Source organism: Gigantopelta aegis, chromosome 2 (assembly GCF_016097555.1).
Source record: "Gigantopelta aegis isolate Gae_Host chromosome 2, Gae_host_genome, whole genome shotgun sequence".
In the NCBI taxonomy this organism is placed as follows: Eukaryota; Metazoa; Mollusca; class Gastropoda; order Neomphalida; family Peltospiridae; genus Gigantopelta; species Gigantopelta aegis.
In genome coordinates this window covers 7,567,924-7,589,316 of record NC_054700.1, presented here as the reverse complement: position 1 = coordinate 7,589,316, position 21,393 = coordinate 7,567,924, and the positions used below count along the sequence as shown (strand labels likewise).

The 21,393-nt window shown below is 34.3% G+C and overlaps 1 protein-coding gene across 1 annotated transcript in view; it reads left to right on the top strand.

Annotated features, from left to right (window-relative positions):
• Positions 1–21,393, top strand: part of LOC121379358 (laminin subunit alpha-2-like) — a 113,722-nt gene that overhangs the window by 37,385 nt on the left and 54,944 nt on the right. The window contains exons 19-24 of the mRNA XM_041507939.1: positions 277–492; positions 10,000–10,298; positions 11,999–12,101; positions 13,531–13,672; positions 15,946–16,129; positions 20,374–20,567. Coding sequence (XP_041363873.1) covers positions 277–492; positions 10,000–10,298; positions 11,999–12,101; positions 13,531–13,672; positions 15,946–16,129; positions 20,374–20,567 — 1,138 coding nt within the window. The remainder of the gene's footprint in view (positions 1–276; positions 493–9,999; positions 10,299–11,998; positions 12,102–13,530; positions 13,673–15,945; positions 16,130–20,373; positions 20,568–21,393) is intronic.

The window sequence follows — 21,393 nt, the reverse complement described above, 5'->3', positions numbered from 1 at the left end:
GTGTGCGTACCACCTGAAATTCCCAAGTTAGGCCACTGAGTAGGGTACCTAAAATCAAAACCTTGTTGTTTCAGTCTTTTATTTTTGGAATCCAAAAAACCAGATTCTTATCCAGAAAACAGATTTATACCACATGTCAGATCTGGAATGCGGAAACATATTTCTTACAATATTACATTCATGTTTTGTTTAGTGGGGTATTTCTTTTGAGGATGGAGTAATGACTGCCCACCCTTCTTAGATATGGTCATGTTGTATTGTGTTTGTTTCCAACAGAAATCCTTCCTGCTAGCGAGTAGTTCAAGTGGTGGTGAGCTGTCAACGGTGATGAAGATGACCGACAGGGCTGGCACTCCCATACAGAATGCGACCTTGATGGCGTCTGTGTCCTTTACATTGACCGTGAGAGCTGCAAGTGATGGTCGTGTTTACCTTGAGGCAGCTCTTGATGGTCAGACGGAGGTCTTCTGGAGAATGCCTTCTGAACTCCAGGTGAGTAGATTAAAATTTCTCTTCATCGTCTTAACCTGACCTCAAACCAATGGCATTTTACCCCTGGAACAATTAATGGACTGATCAGAACTTCCCAACAGCCAATGGGATGGCTTAAAATCTTCCGGTGACTCCTCTGCTTCCTGTTCCAGTCAAGTGATTGAAACTTCCTTCTTCTCCTTCGCACTTGTTATGTGGTCTGTACATCTTTCTCTTGCAGGGACGGGACATAGCTCAGTGGTAAAGCGCACACCTGATGTGCAGTCGGTCTAGGATCGATCCCCGTCGGTGGGCCCATTGGGCTATTTCTCTTTTCAACCAGTGCACCCACGACTGATATATCAAAGGCCATGGTATGTGCTATCCTGTCTGTCTGTGGGATGGTGCATATAAAAGATACCTTGCTGCTAATCAAAAAGAGTAGCACATGAAGTGGCAACAGCAGGTTTCCTCTCAATATTTATGTGGTCCTTAACCATAACTGTAAATAAGATGTGTTGAGTGTGTTGTTCAATACAACATTTCTTTTCCTTTCCCATCTTTCTCCTTCACTCTTGTTATGTGGTCTTTCTCTTGCAGGGGCAGGACGTAGCCCTGTGATAAAGCGCACACCTGATGTGCAGTTGGTCTAGGATCAATCCCCGTCGGTGGGCCCATTGGGCTATTTCTCATTCTAGCCAGTGCACTGAGACTGGTACATCAAAGGCTGTGGTATGTACTATCCTGTCTGTGGGATGGTGCATATAAAAGATTCCTTGCTACTAATGGAAAAATGTACCTGGTTTCCTCTCTATGACTTGTCAAAATGACCATATGTTTCACATTCAATAGCCGATGATTAATAAATCAATGTGCTCTAGTGGTGTCATTAACAAACAAAATAAATTGTCCTTATTTTGCTCTGATAAAATCACGTTCCATGTTTTCTACAATCTAAACACAGTGGAATTTGTCTAATCCAGATTCAAGGAGAACTGATGAAATGCACCAGTTTAGAAGGGCCGAGATCTAGCCCAGTCAGTAGAGTGCTTGCCTGAGGTGATTTGGTCGCAGGATCAAATCTTGTTGGTGGACCCATTCTCTTATTTTGTTTTTTTGATCCCAACCAGTGCCCCATGATTGTATATCAAAAGCTGTGCTATGTACTGTGGGAAAGTGCATATGAAATATCCTTTGCTGCTAATGGAGAAATGTAGTGGGTTTCCTATGAAGACTAAGAGTAAAAAATTATCAAATGTTTGACATCCAATAGCCAATTATTAATAAATCAATTAATAAATCAATGTGCTTTAGTAGTGTCATTAAACAAAACAAAGTTTTAACTTTTTAACTGTTAAACACACAATTTATTTACGCAGATTTCATCTAAGCAATTTTCAAATCTTGTCACTGAACAGGATTCTGTGAACATGCCGCTTTATATGCAAGTTTGAATCATCTGAAATTCTTCTCTTTTTTTTGTTTAATCCTTGAGAAGATAGCTCTAGCTATGTTAGAAGGTATCATTATGTGTTTCAGATAACAAGTTAATGCTAAAGTTTGTTTTGTTTAATCCTTGGAAGATAGCTCTAGCTATGTTAGAAGGTATCATTATGTGTTTCAGATAACAAGTTAATGCTAAAGTTTGTTTTGTTTAATCCTTGGAAGATAGCTCTAGCTATGTTAGAAGGTATCATTATGTGTTTCAGATAACAAGTTAATGCTAAAGTTTGTTTTGTTTAATCCTTGGAAGATAGCTCTAGCTATGTTAGAAGGTATCATTATGTGTTTCAGATAACAAGTTAATGCTAAAGTTTGTTTTGTTTAATCCTTGGAAGATAGCTCTAGCTATGTTAGAAGGTATCATTATGTGTTTCAGATAACAAGTTAATGCTAAAGTTTGTTTTGTTTAATCCTTGGAAGATAGCTCTAGCTATGTTAGAAGGTATCATTATGTGTTTCAGATAACAAGTTAATGCTAAAGTTTGTTTTGTTTAATCCTTGGAAGATAGCTCTAGCTATGTTAGAAGGTATCATTATGTGTTTCAGATAACAAGTTAATGCTAAAGTTTGTTTTGTTTAATCCTTGAGAAGATAGCTCTAGCTATGTTAGAAGGTATCATTATGTGTTTCAGATAACAAGTTAATGCTAAAGTTTGTTTTGTTTAATCCTTGAGAAGATAGCTCTAGCTATGTTAGAAGGTATCATTATGTGTTTCAGATAACAAGTTAATGCTAAAGTTTGTTTTGTTTAATCCTTGAGAAGATAGCTCTAGCTATGTTAGAAGGTATCATTATGTGTTTCAGATAACAAGTTAATGCTAAAGTTTGTTTTGTTTAATCCTTGAGAAGATAGCTCTAGCTATGTTAGAAGGTATCATTATGTGTTTCAGATAACAAGTTAATGCTAAAGTTTGTTTTGTTTAATCCTTGAGAAGATAGCTCTAGCTATGTTAGAAGGTATCATTATGTGTTTCAGATAACAAGTTAATGCTAAAGTTTGTTTTGTTTAATCCTTGAGAAGATAGCTCTAGCTATGTTAGAAGGTATCATTATGTGTTTCAGATAACAAGTTAATGCTAAAGTTTGTTTTGTTTAATCCTTGAGAAGATAGCTCTAGCTATGTTAGAAGGTATCATTATGTGTTTCAGATAACAAGTTAATGCTAAAGTTTGTTTTGTTTAATCCTTGAGAAGATAGCTCTAGCTATGTTAGAAGGTATCATTATGTGTTTCAGATAACAAGTTAATGCTAAAGTTTGTTTTGTTTAGTCCTTGAGAAGATAGCTCTAGCTATGTTAGAAGGTATCATTATGTGTTTCAGATAACAAGTTAATGCTAAAGTTTGTTTTATTTAGTCCTTGAGAAGATAGCTCTAGCTATGTTAGAAGGTATCATTATGTGTTTCAGATAACAAGTTAATGCAAAAGTTTGTTTTATTTAGTCCTTGAGAAGATAGCTCTAGCTATGTTAGAAGGTATCATTATGTGTTTCAGATAACAAGTTAATGCTAAAGTTTGTTTTATTTAGTCCTTGAGAAGATAGCTCTAGCTATGTTAGAAGGTATCATTATGTGTTTCAGATAACAAGTTAATGCTAAAGTTTGTTTTGTTTAGTCCTTGAGAAGATAGCTCTAGCTATGTTAGAAGGTATCATTATGTGTTTCAGATAACAAGTTAATGCTAAAGTTTGTTTTATTTAGTCCTTGAGAAGATAGCTCTAGCTATGTTAGAAGGTATCATTATGTGTTTCAGATAACAAGTTAATGCTAAAGTTTGTTTTGTTTAATCCTTGAGAAGATAGCTCTAGCTATGTTAGAAGGTATCATTATGTGTTTCAGATAACAAGTTAATGCTAAAGTTTGTTTTATTTAGTCCTTGAGAAGATAGCTCTAGCTATGTTAGAAGGTATCATTATGTGTTTCAGATAACAAGTTAATGCTAAAGTTTGTTTTATTTAGTCCTTGAGAAGATAGCTCTAGCTATGTTAGAAGGTATCATTATGTGTTTCAGATAACAAGTTAATGCTAAAGTTTGTTTTATTTAGTCCTTGAGAAGATAGCTCTAGCTATGTTAGAAGGTATCATTATGTGTTTCAGATAACAAGTTAATGCTAAAGTTTGTTTTGTTTAGTCCTTGAGAAGATAGCTCTAGCTATGTTAGAAGGTATCATTATGTGTTTCAGATAACAAGTTAATGCTAAAGTTTGTTTTGTTTAATCCTTGAGAAGATAGCTCTAGCTATGTTAGAAGGTATCATTATGTGTTTCAGATAACAAGTTAATGCTAAAGTTTGTTTTATTTAGTCCTTGAGAAGATAGCTCTAGCTATGTTAGAAGGTATCATTATGTGTTTCAGATAACAAGTTAATGCTAAAGTTTGTTTTGTTTAGTCCTTGAGAAGATAGCTCTAGCTATGTTTGAAGGTATCATTATGTGTTTCAGATAACAAGTTAATGCTAAAGTTTGTTTTGTTTAGTCCTTGAGAAGATAGCTCTAGCTATGTTTGAAGGTATCATTATGTGTTTCAGATAACAAGTTAATGCTAAAGTTTGTTTTATTTAGTCCTTGAGAAGATAGCTCTAGCTATGTTAGAAGGTATCATTATGTGTTTCAGATAACAAGTTAATGCTAAAGTTTGTTTTGTTTAATCCTTGGAAGATAGCTCTAGCTATGTTAGAAGGTATCATTATGTGTTTCAGATAACAAGTTAATGCTAAAGTTTGTTTTGTTTAATCCTTGGAAGATAGCTCTAGCTATGTTAGAAGGTATCATTATGTGTTTCAGATAACAAGTTAATGCTAAAGTTTGTTTTGTTTAATCCTTGGAAGATAGCTCTAGCTATGTTAGAAGGTATCATTATGTGTTTCAGATAACAAGTTAATGCTAAAGTTTGTTTTGTTTAATCCTTGAGAAGATAGCTCTAGCTATGTTAGAAGGTATCATTATGTGTTTCAGATAACAAGTTAATGCTAAAGTTTGTTTTGTTTAATCCTTGAGAAGATAGCTCTAGCTATGTTAGAAGGTATCATTATGTGTTTCAGATAACAAGTTAATGCTAAAGTTTGTTTTGTTTAATCCTTGAGAAGATAGCTCTAGCTATGTTAGAAGGTATCATTATGTGTTTCAGATAACAAGTTAATGCTAAAGTTTGTTTTGTTTAATCCTTGAGAAGATAGCTCTAGCTATGTTAGAAGGTATCATTATGTGTTTCAGATAACAAGTTAATGCTAAAGTTTGTTTTGTTTAATCCTTGAGAAGATAGCTCTAGCTATGTTAGAAGGTATCATTATGTGTTTCAGATAACAAGTTAATGCTAAAGTTTGTTTTGTTTAATCCTTGAGAAGATAGCTCTAGCTATGTTAGAAGGTATCATTATGTGTTTCAGATAACAAGTTAATGCTAAAGTTTGTTTTGTTTAATCCTTGAGAAGATAGCTCTAGCTATGTTAGAAGGTATCATTATGTGTTTCAGATAACAAGTTAATGCTAAAGTTTGTTTTGTTTAATCCTTGAGAAGATAGCTCTAGCTATGTTAGAAGGTATCATTATGTGTTTCAGATAACAAGTTAATGCTAAAGTTTGTTTTGTTTAGTCCTTGAGAAGATAGCTCTAGCTATGTTAGAAGGTATCATTATGTGTTTCAGATAACAAGTTAATGCTAAAGTTTGTTTTATTTAGTCCTTGAGAAGATAGCTCTAGCTATGTTAGAAGGTATCATTATGTGTTTCAGATAACAAGTTAATGCAAAAGTTTGTTTTATTTAGTCCTTGAGAAGATAGCTCTAGCTATGTTAGAAGGTATCATTATGTGTTTCAGATAACAAGTTAATGCTAAAGTTTGTTTTATTTAGTCCTTGAGAAGATAGCTCTAGCTATGTTAGAAGGTATCATTATGTGTTTCAGATAACAAGTTAATGCTAAAGTTTGTTTTGTTTAGTCCTTGAGAAGATAGCTCTAGCTATGTTAGAAGGTATCATTATGTGTTTCAGATAACAAGTTAATGCTAAAGTTTGTTTTATTTAGTCCTTGAGAAGATAGCTCTAGCTATGTTAGAAGGTATCATTATGTGTTTCAGATAACAAGTTAATGCTAAAGTTTGTTTTGTTTAATCCTTGAGAAGATAGCTCTAGCTATGTTAGAAGGTATCATTATGTGTTTCAGATAACAAGTTAATGCTAAAGTTTGTTTTATTTAGTCCTTGAGAAGATAGCTCTAGCTATGTTAGAAGGTATCATTATGTGTTTCAGATAACAAGTTAATGCTAAAGTTTGTTTTATTTAGTCCTTGAGAAGATAGCTCTAGCTATGTTAGAAGGTATCATTATGTGTTTCAGATAACAAGTTAATGCTAAAGTTTGTTTTATTTAGTCCTTGAGAAGATAGCTCTAGCTATGTTAGAAGGTATCATTATGTGTTTCAGATAACAAGTTAATGCTAAAGTTTGTTTTGTTTAGTCCTTGAGAAGATAGCTCTAGCTATGTTAGAAGGTATCATTATGTGTTTCAGATAACAAGTTAATGCTAAAGTTTGTTTTGTTTAATCCTTGAGAAGATAGCTCTAGCTATGTTAGAAGGTATCATTATGTGTTTCAGATAACAAGTTAATGCTAAAGTTTGTTTTATTTAGTCCTTGAGAAGATAGCTCTAGCTATGTTAGAAGGTATCATTATGTGTTTCAGATAACAAGTTAATGCTAAAGTTTGTTTTGTTTAGTCCTTGAGAAGATAGCTCTAGCTATGTTTGAAGGTATCATTATGTGTTTCAGATAACAAGTTAATGCTAAAGTTTGTTTTGTTTAGTCCTTGAGAAGATAGCTCTAGCTATGTTTGAAGGTATCATTATGTGTTTCAGATAACAAGTTAATGCTAAAGTTTGTTTTATTTAGTCCTTGAGAAGATAGCTCTAGCTATGTTAGAAGGTATCATTATGTGTTTCAGATAACAAGTTAATGCTAAAGTTTGTTTTGTTTAATCCTTGAGAAGATAGCTCTAGCTATGTTAGAAGGTATCATTATGTGTTTCAGATAACAAGTTAATGCTAAAGTTTGTTTTATTTAGTCCTTGAGAAGATAGCTCTAGCTATGTTAGAAGGTATCATTATGTGTTTCAGATAACAAGTTAATGCTAAAGTTTGTTTTATTTAGTCCTTGAGAAGATAGCTCTAGCTATGTTAGAAGGTATCATTATGTGTTTCAGATAACAAGTTAATGCTAAAGTTTGTTTTATTTAGTCCTTGAGAAGATAGCTCTAGCTATGTTAGAAGGTATCATTATGTGTTTCAGATAACAAGTTAATGCTAAAGTTTGTTTTGTTTAGTCCTTGAGAAGATAGCTCTAGCTATGTTAGAAGGTATCATTATGTGTTTCAGATAACAAGTTAATGCTAAAGTTTGTTTTGTTTAATCCTTGAGAAGATAGCTCTAGCTATGTTAGAAGGTATCATTATGTGTTTCAGATAACAAGTTAATGCTAAAGTTTGTTTTATTTAGTCCTTGAGAAGATAGCTCTAGCTATGTTAGAAGGTATCATTATGTGTTTCAGATAACAAGTTAATGCTAAAGTTTGTTTTGTTTAGTCCTTGAGAAGATAGCTGTAGCTATGTTAGAAGGTATCATGTGTTTCAGATAACAAGTTAATGCTAAAGTTTGTTTTGTTTAATCCTTGAGAAGATAGCTCTAGCTATGTTAGAAGGTATCATTATGTGTTTCAGATAACAAGTTAATGCTAAAGTTTGTTTTATTTAGTCCTTGAGAAGATAGCTCTAGCTATGTTAGAAGGTATCATTATGTGTTTCAGATAACAAGTTAATGCTAAAGTTTGTTTTATTTAGTCCTTGAGAAGATAGCTCTAGCTATGTTAGAAGGTATCATTATGTGTTTCAGATAACAAGTTAATGCTAAAGTTTGTTTTATTTAGTCCTTGAGAAGATAGCTCTAGCTATGTTAGAAGGTATCATTATGTGTTTCAGATAACAAGTTAATGCTAAAGTTTGTTTTATTTAGTCCTTGAGAAGATAGCTCTAGCTATGTTAGAAGGTATCATTATGTGTTTCAGATAACAAGTTAATGCTAAAGTTTGTTTTGTTTAATCCTTGGAAGATAGCTCTAGCTATGTTAGAAGGTATCATTATGTGTTTCAGATAACAAGTTAATGCTAAAGTTTGTTTTATTTAGTCCTTGAGAAGATAGCTCTAGCTATGTTTGAAGGTATCATTATGTGTTTCAGATAACAAGTTAATGCTAAAGTTTGTTTTATTTAGTCCTTGAGAAGATAGCTCTAGCTATGTTAGAAGGTATCATTATGTGTTTCAGATAACAAGTTAATGCTAAAGTTTGTTTTATTTAGTCCTTGAGAAGATAGCTCTAGCTATGTTAGAAGGTATCATTATGTGTTTCAGATAACAAGTTAATGCTAAAGTTTGTTTTATTTAGTCCTTGAGAAGATAGCTCTAGCTATGTTAGAAGGTATCATTATGTGTTTCAGATAACAAGTTAATGCTAAAGTTTGTTTTATTTAGTCCTTGAGAAGATAGCTCTAGCTATGTTAGAAGGTATCATTATGTGTTTCAGATAACAAGTTAATGCTAAAGTTTGTTTTATTTAGTCCTTGAGAAGATAGCTCTAGCTATGTTAGAAGGTATCATTATGTGTTTCAGATAACAAGTTAATGCTAAAGTTTGTTTTATTTAGTCCTTGAGAAGATAGCTCTAGCTATGTTAGAAGGTATCATTATGTGTTTCAGATAACAAGTTAATGCTAAAGTTTGTTTTATTTAGTCCTTGAGAAGATAGCTCTAGCTATGTTAGAAGGTATCATTATGTGTTTCAGATAACAAGTTAATGCTAAAGTTTGTTTTATTTAGTCCTTGAGAAGATAGCTCTAGCTATGTTAGAAGGTATCATTATGTGTTTCAGATAACAAGTTAATGCTAAAGTTTGTTTTATTTAGTCCTTGAGAAGATAGCTCTAGCTATGTTAGAAGGTATCATTATGTGTTTCAGATAACAAGTTAATGCTAAAGTTTGTTTTATTTAGTCCTTGAGAAGATAGCTCTAGCTATGTTAGAAGGTATCATTATGTGTTTCAGATAACAAGTTAATGCTAAAGTTTGTTTTATTTAGTCCTTGAGAAGATAGCTCTAGCTATGTTAGAAGGTATCATTATGTGTTTCAGATAACAAGTTAATGCTAAAGTTTGTTTTATTTAGTCCTTGAGAAGATAGCTCTAGCTATGTTAGAAGGTATCATTATGTGTTTCAGATAACAAGTTAATGCTAAAGTTTGTTTTATTTAGTCCTTGAGAAGATAGCTCTAGCTATGTTAGAAGGTATCATTATGTGTTTCAGATAACAAGTTAATGCTAAAGTTTGTTTTATTTAGTCCTTGAGAAGATAGCTCTAGCTATGTTAGAAGGTATCATTATGTGTTTCAGATAACAAGTTAATGCTAAAGTTTGTTTTATTTAGTCCTTGAGAAGATAGCTCTAGCTATGTTAGAAGGTATCATTATGTGTTTCAGATAACAAGTTAATGCTAAAGTTTGTTTTGTTTAACAACACCACTTGAGCACATTTATTAATTAATCATCGGCTATTGGATGTCAAACATTTGGTGTCTCTTCAGAGGAAGCTCGCTAAATTTTACTGTTAGCATTCCATTAGCATTCATTCATTCATTCATGCGTTCATTCATTCATTCATTCATTCATTTATTCTTTCCATTCATTCATTCATATATTCATTTATAATTAATTAATTAATTTTTTAATTACTTAATTCAATCATTTATTTATTCATTCATTCATTCATTCCTGTATTCATTTATGAATTATTCATTCATTTATTCATTCATGTATTTTATTCATTGCAGCGTAATCTTTTGGGTATTTATGGTAGTAAGATTGAAGCTGATGTCACCTATTACTTAATTCAATCAGTCATTCAATATCATTCATTCAATCATTTATTCATTCATTCATTCATATATTCATTTATGAATTATTCATTCATTTATTCATTCATGTATTTTATTCATTGCAGGGTAATCTTTTGGGTATTTATGGTAGTAAGATTGAAGCTGATGTCACCTATTCTGCCGGGACACCAATATCAAGAAATGCCATTTTGATTGGTCGAAACAATGTTCGACTGGTTCACCGTTTTGCACCACTAGAATCTGCAAATGTAACAAAACCACTTGTTGTGTCTCTGACCGAGGCTGACTGGGTGGAGGAAGGAACATCTGCCAATGTCACCCGGGGAAAGTTTTTACTGGCAATATCTGATACGAAGATGATTCTGATGCCGGCCCGACATGCTAGTTCTCCACATAAAACAAGGTTTGTGGGCCAGGTTTTTTTATGTGTCTTATGGGATGTAGCTCAGTGGTACAGCGCTCGCTTGATGTGCGGTCATTCTGGGATCGATCCCCGTCGGTGGGCCCATTGAGCTATTTCTCGTTCCAGCCAATGCTCCACAACTGGTGTAACAAAGGCCATCATATGTACTATCTTGTCTGTGGGATGGTGTATATAAAAGATCCCTTGCTGCTAATCGAAAAGAGTAGCCTATGAAGTGGCGACAGCGGGTTTCCTCCCTCAATATCTGTGCGGTCGTTAACCATATGTCTGATGCCATATAACCATAACTAAAATGTGTTGAGTGCGTCGTTAAATAAAACAGTTCCTTCCTTCCTTCATTAAGGCACCACCACACCACCATTCTTGGTGTCGTTACTTGTAGCAGCTTAATATATAGTTCAGTTTAGAAAATAGTCCATCATAAAAAAATGTTTTTAATAGATTCTGATATGCGTTTTGAAATCTTTGTTTCATAATTACAAGTAGGTTGACCCCATTAGTATTTAAATAACTAATTGGTTTGAAGTTGCTTGTTATAGTTAATACTAACTGATAACAACTGTACAAGTGGTATACTGTCATTTGTATAACAGCAACATGAGGTTGTGCTCTGGCATGAGGGTGGTTAACTGAAAAATTTTATGGTCGACGTTTGTTGATTTTTAGTAAGGTAGGTGTCTGAGAAGAGTACAAGTACTTTCTAAAACTAGCAGACACATCGCCCTCTCAAATTGTTTCCTTAATATATTCTGACATAGAATGACATTGTATTGAATTGTATGGAGTAATTAATTGTCATTTGCAACCTTAATGTGATTCTCTCTCTCTCTCTCTCTCTCTCTCTCTCTCTCTCTCTCTTTCTCTCTCTCTCTCTCGCTCTCTCTCTCTCTCTCGCTCTCTCTCTCTCTCCACCTTTTCTCCCCCTTTCTCCCTCTCTCTTTCCCCCTCTCTATTTCTACTTCTGTCTTTGTCTCTGTGTCTATCTCTCTCTCTGTGTGTGTGTGTGTGTGTGTGTGTTTATCAATACCGTATACGCAAATATTTTCGCGGCTAAAATAATTCGCGATTGGGCTTTCATTTTACATTTTCGCGAGGAATTATTTTCGCGATTGTGTACCCCGATAATAAAATCAAAATTACCCATATTTCATTTGCCAAACTCTTTTCAATGACGATTTCACGCACATGCAGTCAGCGAGACGTCAATGTTGTATGTATGTCTGATAGGACATGTTATTGGTGGAACACGCACACACGATACAGAGAATTGAAAAACGCAAATATCAGAAGGAATAACTTTTAATTATTGATGGTACCCAAAAACTTCCATTCAAGGTTACAAAGAAAACAAACAAAACTGAGGTTACGTAAAAACAGACTTACGCGCAACTGTGTGTCACTTCGATCAAATCCAGGCTGGTTTACAGAATCACATGACCTTGCGGACCTCTGACTGCTTGATTTTGATGTATTGAGCGTGTAGAGATAAGACTGTATATTATAAGGTAAATAATATTATACCAAATCTGAAATAATTTCGCGTGTAATTAAATTCGCGGTGCTATCAACGTGTTCGCAATTTTCGCGGTATATTTTATTCGCGAAAATATTTGCGTATACGGTATGTTATGCCTTGGACATGTGTGACAATATAAATCTACTTCTGTTTGCATTTAAAGCCTCTCACGTCTGGAGTACAGTTTAGTGGGTACCAATGGTTTGCCAAACCCAGCTGTGGAGGCGTGTCAGTGTGGGCCCCAGTACAGGGGTTTGTCCTGTGAGGTATCTCAACATGGAGTTTAAATTCTTTCTTTGGTGAAGGATTTTTCTATTTACTTGTGGTATATTTAAGTAGAATAGTGTCCGTGTCGACCCCAGTAGGTATCACAGATTGGGAGTTTAAATTCATTCTTTGGTGAAGTTTTTTATTTACTTGTTGTGCATTTGTAAGTAGAAATGTGTCAGTGTGGGCCCCAGTACAGGAGTTTGCCCTGCGCAGTTTCTCACACTGGAGTTTAAATTCATTCTTTGGTGAAGGGTTTTTTATTTACTTGTGGTGTATTTGTTAAGTAGTAGAACAGTGTAAATATGCCCCCAGTTTATGGGTTTGTCTTGTGAGATATCATAACATGGAGTTTTTTTGGTGAAGGGTGTTTATTTACTTGTGGTGTATTTGTTAAGTAGAACAGTGTCAATGTGGGTCCCAGAAGGTATCCCAGACTGGAGTTTATATTCTTTCTTTGGTGAAGGGTTTCTATTTACTTGTTAAGTAGAACAGTGTCAATGTGGGTCCCAGAAGGTATCCCAGACTGGAGTTTATATTCTTTCTTTGGTGAAGGGTTTCTATTTACTTGTTAAGTAGAACATTGTCAATGTGGGTCCCAGTAGGTATATCAGACTGGAGTTTATATTCATTCTTTGGTGAAGGGTTTCTATTTACTTGTTAAGTAGAACATTGTCAATGTGGGTCCCAGTCGGTATATCAAACTGGAGTTTATATTCATTCTTTGGTGAATGGTTTCTATTTACTTGTTAAGTAGAACAGTGTCAAATGTGGTCCCCAGTAGGTATCTCAGACTGGAGTTTAAATTCATTGGTGAAGGTTTGTTTTCCATTTACTTGTCATGTTTTTGCTAAGTGGGATTTGTTAGGTAAGGAATTGGAATTTACTTTTGATGGAGATGGATTAGATACTTCCAGATTGGAACTTAATTCTTATACACATGTATAAAACATTTAATTTAATTTTGTTAAGGTATATTTTAAAAAAGGAGTGGTGTCAATTAATATGGGACTAATACATTTATTGTATAGGAGCTTGTTTTTTTGTGTGGTTTTTTTTTTTTTTTTTTTTTTGGGGGGGGGGGGGGTCTTTTTCAGAATTGGGGTGGGATCTATCTCAGTCAGTAGAGCACTCACCTGAGGTACTTTGATTGTCTATCAAACCCCGTCAGTGGATCAATTCTCTGATTAGGTTTTTTTCCCATTCCAACCAGTGCTCCATGACTGCTATGTCAAAGCTATATGCTGTTCTGTCTGTGGGAAAGTGCATATGAAAGATCTCTTAATTGCTATTAATGGGGAAAATATAGTGGATTTTCTCTGAAGACTATATAATTCAAAATTACCAAATGTTTAACACTCAGTAACTGATTAATAATAAATAAATGTTCTATAGTTGTTAAAAAAACTAAATTTTAATTTTTTTCAGGACTGTGCTCCTGGGTTCAAGAGAGCAAATCTTCAGATGCACCCGTACCTAGGTATGTGTGTGCCGTGTGAGTGTCACGGACACACCGGTAATTGTGACCCCAACACAGGTGTGTGTGTCGACTGTCAGCATAACACCACAGGTGAGTTATTCTAGGTCGCAGTATACGAAATAGTATCTCACCAGTCCAAAGTTCACCTAACTTTAAATAGAGCATTAAATACAGCCATACCCATCATTGGTGAGATATTTGACAAGACTTGTCATAAAATGTTGTTTCATCTGGCCTGTGAAATCCTGCAATTTGATTTAAACTAGAACAGATGTGCATGTACTATTATGCTAGAAACATGAAGGGTCCTACTTGTGCAGAATGAAGAATATTCAATAATGAATGAATGTTTAATGACACCCTAGCACAAAAATACTCATTTGCTATTGGGTGTCACAATATTCAATAAAGACGCTTCTCTAGCTGCCTTCCATTATATCTGAACTAGCAGCTTAACCCCAGGGCTTCTAGATTATGGTAGCCGCACTTCCATGGCTAGTGATATTCAATGTTGGGCTAGTAAATAACTACTATTGCCATGCCCGATGGCTAGTGAAAAAAAGAATTGTCAAATGTTGCAGCTAAATCTATTTTGTAAATGTGAATATCCTGACCCCTCCTCAACCCCCAATGTTAGTGTTTTTAAGTTCTATCTCCCTCTTTAGGGGACATATCTGATTATTACTATTATTTAGTAAAATTGTATTAACTTGAAGTAAAGTAAGGCTAGTGAATTTTTAATCATGGCTAGTACATTTTTTAAATCACTGATCCCATGGCATGCGGATTTGAAAAAACAATTCCAGAATCCCTGTGTAACACCAATTTTTTACTGGTTTACTTTAAGGTTAAGAGGTTGCAGTATTTATAGCTGCATGTATGGGTATATATGTTGCAATTTTTAAATGAGTTACTGTTGGTGGTAATCTGGCAGTGTAGTGGTTAACCCAGGAGACTCTAAGGATGGAAGGTGTGCGGTTCACACCCCATTACTGACTGACTCGGAGAGAGATTAAATAGCACAGTGGCGAAGTGTGCAGCCACTAAACTGCCTTCTGTCTGACTAGCTGCATTTGTCAGAATTGGGGTGAGACGTAGCCCAATGGTAAACGCTCGCTTGATGTGCGGTCAGTTTGTGATCGATCCCCATCAGTGGACCCATTGGGCTATTTCTTGCTCCAGCCAGTGCACTATGACTGATACATCAAAGGCCGTGGTATTTGCTATCCTGTCTATGGGATGGTGCCTATAAAAGATTCCTTGCTGCTAATCAAAAAGAGTAGCCCATGAAGTGGCGACAGCGGGTTTCCTCTCTCAGTATCTGTGTGGTCCTTAACCATATGGCTGACGCCATATAACCATAAATAAAATGTGTTGAGTGCGGCGTTAAATAAACCATTTCCTTCCTTTCCTTGTAAGAATTGTTATAGTTTGTTTCGTTTAACAACACCACTAGAGCTCATTGATTTATTAATCATCGGCTATTGGATGACAGACATTTGGTATTTTTTACATATAGTCTTAGAGAGGAAACCCGCTACATGTTTCCATTAGTAGTTTGGGATTTTTAATATGCACCATCTCACAGACAGGATAGCACATACCATGGCTTTTGATATGCCAGTCGTGGTGCACAGGCTGGAATGAAAAATAGCCCAATGAGTCAACCAACTGGGATCCTAGACCGACGACGCATCAAGTGAGAGCTTTGCCACTGGGCCACATCTCGCCCCTTGTTGTCTATATAATTTGACTTAGTGGAATACAACCTAATAGAGAGACATTCTAATATTGGTTCTCTCTTTCATACCAATTGATCCTCTCACCTCTGCTAAAGGCTAGAATTTGGTTACATCATCATAATCATCATTATCATCATCGTCATCGTCATCATCTTAATCATCATCGTCATCATCAGGGGACAGAATTTAGCTCAGTCAGTTGAGTGCTTGCTTGGGGTGCTACTGTCACAGGATTGAACCATCTTTGTGGATCCATTCAACTGATTGGGATTTTTCTTACTCCAACCAGTGCAACACAACTGGTTAAAGCCTGTGGTATGTGCTTTCCTGTCTGTGGCAAAGTGCATATAAAAGATCCCTTAGGAAAAATGTAGTGGGTTTCTTTTGATGACTATGAGTCAGAATTACCAAATGTTTGACATTCAATAGCCGATGATTAATTAATCAATGTGCTCTAGTGCTGTCGTTAAATAAAACAAACTTTTTTCATCATCACCATCACTATCATAATTACCAATATCATTGCTTATACATAGCATTTTATTATTTTACACTGTTTATCTCTTAATTTGCTACTATTTGTAACATGCATTATATATTTTCTGTTATTGTTCTTTCTAGGTGACAACTGTGAAGTGTGCAAAACTGGTTTCTATGGCGATGCTACAGTAGGTACTTCTTCTGATTGTATTCCGTGTCCGTGCCATGATCCTCGTGTGGTGAACAAGACGTGCACTAAAGACAACAACAACATCATCAAGTGTTCCTTCTGTCAGCCAGGCTACATAGGACATATGTGTGATCAGTAAGTGATGTCATCAACTGTGTGGGTATGCGTATGTAGGTGTGTGTGTTTGAGGTGTGTTTGTTTGTTGGTGGGGGTTTTTGGTGGGGGTTTTTAAGGGGGTGGATGAGTGTATAAGTAGATAAAATATAATGGAAAATCTCTTGCAGAACCCATTTTGTATGGCTAATTTTTGTTTAATTAATTTACATGTCTGTTTCAAAATTATAAGCTATGAGAACTTAGATTACATAATATGCAATAATTTTTCTATCTGTATCTTTAATATTCATGCATACATGTATAACCTCTTGATAATAACTATTCTAAATACTGAATGCAATTTTTAATCTGTATACCAAAATGCTAATATATATAATATGTATAATTTTGTATTGTAACTCTATTACTTCATCCCTGTGGTTGGGACAGATAACAAATGTAAACAGGGGTTCTGTGAATAAATATTTTTTTTAAAACCCAACAAAACATTTATCAGCTAGCGATGTCCATGCAATTGTTTAATTGATGTGAGTTAAAACTAATTCTGTGAAAAAAAAGAAAGAGAAAAAAGTAAGTGATATCAAGTAATAACGTTGAACTTTGTTTAGTATAAGGACACCATTAATCATCAGCTAATATATGTCAAACATTTGGTAATTCTGACATATATATATAGTCTTAGAGAAAACATGCTACACTTACACCATTAATCATCAGCTAATATATGTCAAACATTTGGTAATTCTGACATATATATATAGTCTTAGAGAAAACGTGCTACACTTATAACACCATTAATCATCAGCTAATATATGTCAAACATTTGGTAATTCTGACATATATATATATAGTCTTAGAGAAAACGTGCTACACTTATAACACCATTAATCATCAGCTAATATATGTCAAACATTTGGTAATTCTGACATATATATATATAGTCCTAGAGAAAACGTGCTACACTTATAACACCATTAATCATCAGCTAATATATGTCAAACATTTGGTAATTCTGACATATATATATATAGTCTTAGAGAAAACGTGCTACACTTATAACACCATTAATCATCAGCTAATATATGTCAAACATTTGGTAATTCTGACATATATATATATATAGTCTTAGAGAAAACATGCTACACTTACACCACTAATCATCAGCTAATATATGTCAAACATTTGGTAATTCTGACATATATATATAGTCTTAGAGAAAACATGCTACACTTACACCATTACCGTATTTGACCGGAAATAAGCCCAGGGGGCCAAGACAACTCACTGTGAGCTTAGCATGGGGTGGGCTTATTCCCAGACAAGGGGCCAGTTTAGTTGAATTTTTTTTTAATAATAATAATTAAAATAAATAACAATACTTAAATGAACTAGGAAGAAAACAAAAAACGTTCAGTAGCACATCTATTAATTAGTGTTCCATTTGTTAATAATAAATAATAATTGTTTATTAATTAAATTGTGGGTTTTTTTACTAGTATCTAATTATCAGAAACACACCTTCTATGTTACAATTACTTACCAGTGCTGTTTATTTACATCCAAAATTTAATGCTGAGAAGACTTAAAACAACAGCAATTAACAACAAACTCAATAGCGTATACACACGTTTCTGACACAGGCAGCCAGCTTACACTACAAAGAAATATCAATCTAAGGTCATTGTTCTTAGCCAATCAGAATAAGGTATTTGGTTAATTAGCATTAACTGCGGACCCAGTGTGGTGGTAAAAATAGACATTGGTTTTTAGTTCATACTTGGGCTTGGATACTTCAGAGAAATACTGCAGGCATGAAATTAAAAACAATGTTACACACTGTTATTGTTAGACTGCTAAATCTCACTGGTGGTAAAATATTGTGTTACATTTGTGTTTAATTATCTGCAGGAGGTATGACCTTTTAAATGAACTTTGAGCAAACTTGCAATTTCATGTTATTTATAAGGTGACGAAATTGGGGGTGGGCTTATTTACGAATGAGGGCCTAATTTCTTAAATGCTATCAAAACGGAGGGGGGCTTATTCAAAGACATGGGCTTATTTCCGGTCAAATACGGTAATCATCAGCTAATATATGTCAAACATTTGGTAATTCTGACATATATATATAGTCTTAGAGAAAACATGCTACACTTACACCATTAATCATCAGCTAATATATGTCAAACATTTGGTAATTCTGACATATATATATAGTCTTAGAGAAAACATGCTACACTTACACCATTAATCATCAGCTAATATATGTCAAACATTTGGTAATTCTGACATATATATATAGTCTTAGAGAAAACATGCTACACTTACACCATTAATCATCAGCTAATATATGTCAAACATTTGGTAATTCTGACATATATATATAGTCTTAGAGAAAACGTGCTACACTTACACCATTAATCATAAGCTAATATATGTCAAACATTTGGTAATTCTGACATATATATATATAGTCTTAGAGAAAACATGCTACACTTACACCATTAATCATATTAGCTAATAGATGTCAGACTTTTTGGTAATTTTGACATACAGTCTCATAATAGAGAAAAGCTGCTACATTTATAACACCATTAATCATAATAGCTAATAGATGTCCAGACTTTTTGACATACATGTGTACAGTCTCATAATAGAGAAAACGTGCTACACTTGTAACATCATTAATCATAATAGCTAATAGATGTCAGACTTTTTGACATACATGTGTACAGTCTCATAATAGAGAAAACGTGCTACACTTGTAACATCATTAATCATAATAGCTAATAGATGTCAGACTTTTTGGTAATTTTGACATACAGTCTCATAATAGAGAAAAGCTGCTACATTTTTCATTAGTGGCAAGGGACCTTTTATATGCATTATCCCACACGCAGGATAGCACATACCACAACTTTGATATGTCAGTTGTGGTGCACTGGCAGGAACAAGTAACAGCCCATTGAGCTCAGCAATGGGAATCGATCCTAGATCGGCGGCACATTAGGCATTTTAGGGGCTACGTTGTGCCCCTATCAACTAATGACTGAAGAGTGTTATTACATAACTCATACCTGAGGTGCTTGGGTTGTAGGTTCGAATCCACTCAGTGGACTCATTCTCTCATTGAGTTTTATTTTCTATCTCAACCAGTGTCCTATGACTGGTATATCAAAGGCTATGGTATGTGCTGACCTGTCTGTTAAAAACTACATGTGAAAGATCTCTTGCTGCTAATGGAAAAATGTAGCAGGTTTTCACTAAGACTGTACGTCGGTGGCTCCATTGGGCTATTTGTCATTCTAGCCAGTGCTCCGCAGCTGGTGTAGCAATGTCTGTGGTATGTACTATCCTGTCTGTGGGATGGTGCATATAAAAGATCCCTTGCTGCTAATCGAAAAGAGTAGCCCTTGAAGTGGCGACAACAGGTTTCCTCTCTCTATATCTGTGTGGTCCGTAACCATATATCTGACGCTATATAAGAGTAAGTAAAATGTGTTGAGTGCGTCGTTAAATAAAACATTTCCTTCCTAAGACTGTATGTCAGAATTGCCAAATATTTGACGTCCAATAGCCGATGATGTGCTTTAGTGGTGTCATTAAACAACAATGTCATACTCTCTATATGTGCATCACAATAATATTAAGATATATTTTGGGGGGTTGAGGGCACGGGTGGGATCTATTTGTGTTCAGGCAGTACAACATTACTTGGGTCAAAAGATTGAATTCCCTCGGGTGTATCAAGCCATGATGTTATTAGCTGTCCTCTCTATGGAAAAGTGCAGATATAAAAGATTCCTAATGGAAAAAGTTGGATTGATCCCCGTCAGTGGACCCATTGGGTTATTTCTCATTCCAGCCAGTGAATCACAACTGGTATATCAAAGACCGTGGTATGTGTTATTCTGTCTGTGGGATGGTGCATATAAAAGATCCCTTTCTACAAATGGAAAAATGTAGCAGGTTTTTTCTCTAACACTGTGTCAAAATAACCAAATGTTTGACATCCAATAGCCAGTGATTAATAAATCGTTGACCTCTAGTGGTGTTGTTAAACAAAATAACGTCTTTTTAATGGAAAAATGTAATGAATTACCTCTGAAGACTGTAAGAATGGTCAAATGTTCGACATCCAGTAGTCAATAAATAAATAAATCTATTTTATCTAATGACGTCATTAAATAAAACAAACTTTATTTTGCATACTCTCTGCAAATGAAATAATTACAATTTATACCCTCCGTTATTCTGTGTAGATGTGACACTTTCTACTACGGCAATGCTCAAATTACGGGTGGAACATGCACACGGTGTGATTGTCATGGAAACTCAGATGCCTGTGACAAAATATCAGGAATCTGCCAGAACTGTCAAAACAACACAGTAGGATCGAATTGTGAAAGATGTATGGACAGTTTCTATGGAAATGCTTCACTACAGAACTGTGCAGGTAAACATTTAATGGCTGTGCTCGACAAAATCTTATAGTAATGTAATATATATATATATGCAATATAGCCTAAAATGATGTTTAAAGGGGCAGTGTTAAAGTTGCATATAGTGACCAAAAATATTCATTCATTTTCTTAATGAAATGTAAAGAATATACCTTGAAATACATTCAAATCATTTTATTTATCATATAATATATTATATTTTCAGTGCAATCAAAGCATGTGATATTTTTCAGATCACATACTTTAAGAATTTGATAACTTTGTTAAATAGATGTAAATTAATTGATGTCTCGGCACTACATTTATTGACATTTAAGTAAATGTACTAGGGTGAGACTCCGTAATTGATGTATATATTCTTAGTCATCAAACAAAAACATTTCCCTAGTAACTTTACATTGAAAGCTGTCCAGTATTCAGAAAATAAAAAAATGTTAATTACTAGTTTATTCTTATGTATTGACATCTAAAATGACGTCATTCGAGTTTGACATCATTTTCTTTCAAAAAGGCACCGTTTCACATACTGTTAAATCATTTGTATATCGGGTAATGGCCGACTTGAATTAAAGTTGCGTATACAGTTTACAAAAACATTTTGTATTAAGCTTGAGATTATATGATAAAGAGATGATTACAATTGTGTGTTTTGGTGTCGTCAATATCATATATTAAGAATGCTTGCCAGAGTCTCGCATAATACAATTTTTATTCCAAATATATGATATTGACGATACTAATAACCTCTATGCTATTGTTTATATACTAATATATGTAATGTCAAAGTTTGAATTTGAATTTCAACTTGATAGTCACATA